General features: G+C 46.2%; 2 protein-coding genes across 6 annotated transcripts in view; one reads left to right on the top strand and one right to left on the bottom strand.

Moving 5' to 3' along the window:
- The window catches only part of SRSF2 (serine/arginine-rich splicing factor 2), a 4,446-nt gene extending 584 nt beyond the window's left edge, over positions 1–3,862 (top strand). The window contains exons 1-4 of one of the 5 annotated variants that reach the window (XM_010579392.1): positions 1–22; positions 402–712; positions 1,809–1,920; positions 2,421–3,862. The exon at positions 1–22 is cut by the window's left edge and continues 584 nt beyond it. In XM_010579392.1, the coding sequence (XP_010577694.1) occupies positions 1–22; positions 402–407 (28 nt within the window). In that variant the 3' untranslated portion in view covers positions 408–712; positions 1,809–1,920; positions 2,421–3,862. Of the gene's footprint in view, positions 23–401; positions 713–1,050 lie in introns of all 5 variants that reach the window. The other 4 variants (XM_010579387.1, XM_010579388.1, XM_010579389.1 and 1 more) reach the window with 4 other exon arrangements.
- On the bottom strand, positions 3,676–5,399 carry METTL23 (methyltransferase like 23). The gene is made up of 5 exons (XM_010579393.1): positions 5,338–5,399; positions 5,140–5,244; positions 4,792–5,029; positions 4,355–4,439; positions 3,676–4,016 (listed from the first exon to the last, which is right to left on the bottom strand). Exons 2-5 carry the CDS (start codon positions 5,221–5,223, stop codon positions 3,848–3,850), a joined length of 576 nt encoding a protein of 191 aa, XP_010577695.1. The 5' UTR covers positions 5,224–5,244; positions 5,338–5,399; the 3' UTR covers positions 3,676–3,847.
- Positions 5,400–5,786: the final 387 nt, after the last annotated feature.

Genomic DNA, 5,786 nt, shown 5'->3' with positions numbered 1-5,786 from the left:
CGCCCGGCCGCCGCAGCCGCAGGTGAGGGCTTGGGAGGGGGCGGGGGGGGCAGCGGAGTTTCGGTAATAAGGCGGGGAGACCGGGCTTAGCCATGCGCCCGTACGGCGGGGGCCGCTGGGTTTTGTTTCCTTTTCCGAGCGAGTTCCGCGGCGGGGTTGGGCGGGGGGAGTAGGGGTTTAGTAGCAAGGGCACGTGCAGTTCCCTCGGAGCGGAAGGGTTTCGCCCTGTAGTAGATTTAGCCCCCGGCCACTCGCTGAACAATGGCGCCTTCTTAACACTCGTTTTCTTGCCCACGTGGGTCCCGTTCCACTCTCCCTGTCCCGAAGTAGTCGCTGAAGTTTGTTGCGCCGCCCGTGTTCAACTTGTAACGCGCTTTTTTCCCCCTCCTGCTGTGTTTTAGCCCTAGAAGACGACGCCGCAGCCGATCTAGGAGCAGGAGCCGCTCTAGATCCCGCAGTCGGTCCCGCTACAGTCGATCCAAATCCCGGTCTCGCACACGCTCTCGGTCTCGCTCCACCTCGAAGTCCAGGTCTGCCAGGAGATCCAAGTCAAAGTCCTCGTCTGTCTCCAGATCCCGGTCCAGGTCAAGATCCCGGTCCAGATCTAGAAGCCCTCCCCCTGCCTCAAAGAGGGAATCCAATTCTAGATCCAGGTCTAAGAGCCCTCCCAAGTCTCCGGAAGAAGAAGGAGCTGTATCTTCCTAGGAACATGGTAATGTACCTTGGGATCAGCACATGTTGCATGTTACTTTATTATAGCACTTAGGTGGGGTGTTGGGTAGTTCTTAGAGTATTAATAGCCTGAACCAAGCGGATCCTAACGGGGCACATTGTTAGTTGGTTTTTTTTTCTTGAGCAGTGCTTTTTGGTTATTGGTTTAGGGAAATTAATACCAAAGTGCTTTCTACGGAGAAATTTTTTTACAGAGAGAATGTTTTATTGAGAGATTAATGGCTTGGTTTTAATAAAATATTGTATGAGACGCAACCTATGATGAAAATGACTATTTCTTACTGTATTTATCCAACATCTGCATTTTCCCCTTTAAAGCTGCGGTCTCCTGTTTGCTAAAAGAATATTGGCCAGTATTGCAGATTTTAACTGATTTGGCTGATCCTCCAGGGACCAGTTTCTGTGGGCGTGTATTGGAGCAGGTTTGTCTTTAAATGTTAAAGATACACTATCCTTTTATAATGGAAGATCGGTTCAGTGGCCGTTATACTGACTGGAGGTAATAACTGTTCTAGAAAAGTGGCAAATTCCTTGCAACGAGAAAACCATGGAAACTAGTTTTTCCTCAAGTCGACATCTTGAAGAGGCATCTAAGGATACACCGGGTGGGGAAAGGATAGTGTGTCTTTAACCCTTCAAACTGTTTGGTCCTATTTTTAAAAGGAAAGGGCCTAAGCTAGCTCTGAAGTTAGATAATTGTAGCAAAATTAGTCACACTTTGTTTTGAATGCTAAGTAGAGTTTAGTTAAGTCTTTATGAAGAAGTATTAGTTTTATAACTTTTATGTAACTTTTGATAATCTATTGTTGAACAGGCTGAATTGAAGTTAATGGTGGCTTGATCTACAGCCTGATGCTTACTCTTCTTTGTAACTAAATACTCTGACAGAACCTTACATTTGGCCTCTGAAGTAAAGCAACACATGGGGGGGAGGTGGAACACTATGGAAATTCCTAAAACTTAATTAAATTAGGCAAAGCCAGTTGAAACACAACTAGAAGTATACCTGAAGTCATCCACACAACCAAAAGAGACAAGGTAGAAACCTGGCTGAACTTTTGTTTCTTCAAACCTAGATGCATCAGATAAATGAGAATCTACATAAAGGACGCCTTTGGGGGGAAAAGATCGCTTGAGTCTTCAGTCCATTGGAGAGACCCCTGGCACGAGCAACCAGCTGTTGAAAAGGTTATTTTGTAACATTTTGTCTAACTTTTTACTTGTTTAAGTTGCGCCTCAAGTGGCAGATTTTACATTTTATGTGCCATTTTGTTGCTGTTATTCAAATTTCTTGTAATTTAGTGAAGTGAACGACTACCGATTTCATTATTGGCTTGGATATTTGAGGTAAAACTTCATTTTTGTTTATATAGTGCTGACTTTTATTTGAAATTAAAACTGATGGTAACTTGCTGCCTCCAGTTTCATACTGAGGAAACATGCAGCTATTATATGCTGAGTAGCTAACTCTGTCAAAAAGTATTCTCAGTTTTGTCTTCATTCCTTAAATAAAATTCTGCAAAACTTCAATTTGAAACTTACTGTAAATGCTTTTTTTTACTTTGAATTCAAATAGTATCTTCAAATTCAAATTGGTAGAAATCTTTTCAGGTGACAGTTGATATTTGAAAGGATTGTTTTATCAGACTCAATTCTAATCTCTTCTCTTATGTATTTTTGTGCACTAGGCGCAGTTGTGTAGCAGTTGAGTAATGCTGGTTAGCTGTTAAGGTGGCGTGTTGCAGTGCAGAGTGCTTGGCTGTTTCCTGTTTTCTCCTGATTGCTCCTGTGTAACGATGCCTTGTCGTGCAGAAACAAATGGCTGTCCAGTTAATTAAAATGCCTGACAACTGCACTTCCAGTCACCCGGGCCTTGCGTAAAAATAATGGAGCATACAGTGAGCACATCTAGCTGATGATATACACACCTTATTTTTTCCAGAATGGTAAAACTTACCAACCTACATATATGAACTTACATATGAGAAATGTAATGTTAAGAAAAGAAATGGTTCATTCCTTTGTAAGTACTGATTGGTGTATCTTTTGCTTAAGACATTCTGTACTATACCCACTGTCTCTGTAGTTAATATTAAACATTTCTCTGTGTTAACTTTTCTCAACTTAATGTCCGAGTCAGCTTATTTTTAGCTTGAAAAGATTTCTGCAATTATACTGTCAATGTTTAACTTCTATATAGTAACTGAATGCATTCTACTGCTTATGAATTTTATTTACAGGGGTTGCTTTTAAATTACTATGGGCAAACTTAACTAGTATTGTGACTAACCCAAATGTTGTATGGCAAGTATTGCACACCAGTCTATAAACACAGAATCAGACAGGTCCGCTGGGCATTGTTATGGAAGATACACACTGAGCAGTACTAATTGCATTTGCTGTGTGCTTGCCCTGACTCAACAGGCTGCTGCTTGATGGTAGCTAATCTTACAGTGATGATTTTTTTTCTTGATTTGCGTACCAAATGAATTGTAACTTCAACCATCACATGTCAAGGGTTATTGTAATGCCTTGTTAACTTTATGCATGTATGTTAAATGGGAATGGAAACATCTGAATACTTGCAATCTGGCTTGATTGAGGATTAAAAGTACTTTTGTACAAACAGGAGTTTGTACGTTCCAGGACTGCATGGCTAGTGGCAGTCTATGCAGATGCATTTAAAAAAAAGGGGCTGGCTTTTGTATATGAATCTTTGGCAAAAAGCTTCAGTCCTGAGAAACAGATCTTACGGGGATATTTTTTTATCTTGAAAGAGTGCAGTTAACTTTTCTTCATAGCTGAAGTTGTGAATTTAAGTTGGATCTTGTGGATTGTCAGGTTAAGCTATGTTGTGTAGTGGCTTACATAATGGAATTGAGTCTTTGAACTATTACATGGTCTTTGAGGAGGAGCACAAATTTCTCAAAAGCCATAGCTGAAAAATTGAACAGCTTTATTTTTACAATGCATGTTTTAAGAATTACTGCTAAGGGGATCTGCTTCCTGAAAAATATGCATGGGGTTTGCTGTAAACAGGACTGTTTTCTGCAGATCCGTGCTACAGTGAACAGTTAAGTATCATCTTGTATTGGAACGAACAAGTGGAATAAACTTAAGTACCATCTGATTGTGCTAGTGAGATGATCATCATTTCAATTGTATGTCTTCCTGGTAGAGAAGAGCTGGCCAGGTGCTCTTTGTCTGCACTGAACGAATGTAAGGGAACATGGACATGCTTCAGTTTCCATTTGCAGAGCAAAGCTTCAATAGACCAGTCGGCACTGAGGGGAGGAAATGCCAGTGTGTGAAAACAATAACCCACGTTTATAACTTCTGCAGTAATTATAAGAGACCGTCACCAAAACTTAATACAACAGTTCACAAAACTGTGTTTCTAACAGTTTTCTAGTCCACAGTAAATTAGTGGTTATTGGGTCATTTTCTGTTTTGGTTGCTTTGGTCTGCTACCCCTAGGATTTACTTGGCTAATTCCAGCCCAATTCACTATCTGTGAGGAGCTTCTCTAGAATCAGTGCGGTGGTGCCTCTGAGAAGTTAACACTCTTTAAGAGCTAAGACAGGAATTAAGATTTGAGTCTTAAATATGCAAAAGAGTTTACCTTCGGACTTGATAAGTAGTCCAGAATTGAGCATGTGGATTCTTTTCCAGCAAGAAGTAAATTGTAGTTAAAATATCTTCAAAGTCTGTATAGTTTGGGGAGGTTAAGCAGTCTTGGTTAGTCTCTGGATTCTAGGTACAGTTAAATATGCCTGGTTATGTGAAATGGTAATTAAAAATCAATTATGCATCTGTATGAAAGGCCTGAGAAGCATGGCCTAAGTGGTTAGTTAACGACTGCGCTTTCTCTTCACCCACCCTCCAGTGGTATTTATATGATAACTTAATGCTGGAATCACCCCAAGAATAACAAGTTTGATAGCACGGTATCACCATAAAGCCTGTCACCTGATCTCTTGACAGTGTTCTCAGTACTACTTGAACATGAACTCCTACCAGTTTGTCACAAATCAAAGATAGTGGAGTGCTTTAATGTACCTTTTGGGTCAAAAAAGACATCAGATCCTAAAATAATGTCTACAGGAGCAAGAGAGAGCAGCTCCGGCGATACCCGCCCCCAGGTGAGCCCTAGAACAGGTATGTGGGGCAGGTGGTTCAGCAGACAGCTTCTCCGGCAGTTGCGCAGGCACTGGGGCAGCTCCTCGCTGTCGGACAGGGTCACTTCAGCACCGCACTTGGCAGCCAACACGCCGGGGAGGCTCACGCCGGCACCCACCTGAAACCACAGCCTGGTCATGGGGAGGGAAGGGTGGATGGGGCCCCTGCAGCTCCTGCCGGGGTCGGGGCTGGGAGGGAGGGAGGGCGGCAAGAGGGTCCCGTCGGTACCTCCAGCACTCGCTTGCCGGGCAGGCTTCTCCGGTGGACCCAGAGGTACTGGGCCAGGACCACGGCGCAGGGCCACACGTACATCCCGTACTGCGAGTCCAGCACCTGAAACGCACCGGGTGCGGCGCTGGGGTGGGGGGGGGCTCCCAGTTTTACCGCCCCGCTCCCCCCTTGCTTCCCCCCCCCGCCGGGAGGTACCTCGGGGATGCGCAGCGTCAGCGCCGCCGGCCCCTCCGCGAAGCGGTACCTCCGCACGCCGCCCCGCCGCCGCCTCGGCTCCCCCATGGCCGCGCCGCCGCCCAATGGCGGGCGGCCACGTATGGTACCAGGCCGCGCGGACCAATCGGCGCCTCCTCCGGGCGTGGCGTCAGGCGGAGCGCCGCCGCGGGCGCTGATGGCGGCCGGCCGGTGGCTCAGAGCGGGGCCTGTCCCGGCGCTCCCAGCGGCCTCCCCAGAGTGTCGCGGTTAAACCGGGTCGCTCCCGCCCGCGCCCGTGGCCCGGCGGGGCTGGACGGGCTTCCCCCGCGGGCCGGTTCCGTGAGCGGCACGGCGCAGTCCCGCACGAATCGGCTGACACGCGGCCGGCTCACCGCTGTCACGGGAGCAGCGGAGGCGGAGCGCGGTCCCGCCGGGGGAAGGAGAGGGGC

This window comes from Haliaeetus leucocephalus, unplaced genomic scaffold, assembly GCF_000737465.1.
Source record: "Haliaeetus leucocephalus isolate CR32 unplaced genomic scaffold, Haliaeetus_leucocephalus-4.0 Scaffold657, whole genome shotgun sequence".
Classification (NCBI taxonomy): domain Eukaryota; kingdom Metazoa; phylum Chordata; class Aves; order Accipitriformes; family Accipitridae; genus Haliaeetus; species Haliaeetus leucocephalus.
Note: the sequence above shows the minus strand (reverse complement) of the source record. Positions and strands in the feature narration are given on the sequence as shown.

What these genes read in the sequence shown, in the direction of transcription:
- METTL23 (XM_010579393.1), bottom strand. Translation starts at nt 5,223, where the DNA reads ATGTACGTGTGGCCCTGCGCCGTGGTCCTGGCCCAGTACCTCTGGGTC. An exon ending in CCGGCAAGCGAGTGCTGGAG is followed by an intron (nt 5,030 to 5,139) that starts GTACCGACGGGA and finishes CTGTGGTTTCAG; the next exon opens with GTGGGTGCCGGCGTGAGCCT. An exon ending in TGTCTTTTTTGACCCAAAAG is followed by an intron (nt 4,440 to 4,791) that starts GTACATTAAAGC and finishes CAAACTATACAG; the next exon opens with ACTTTGAAGATATTTTAACT.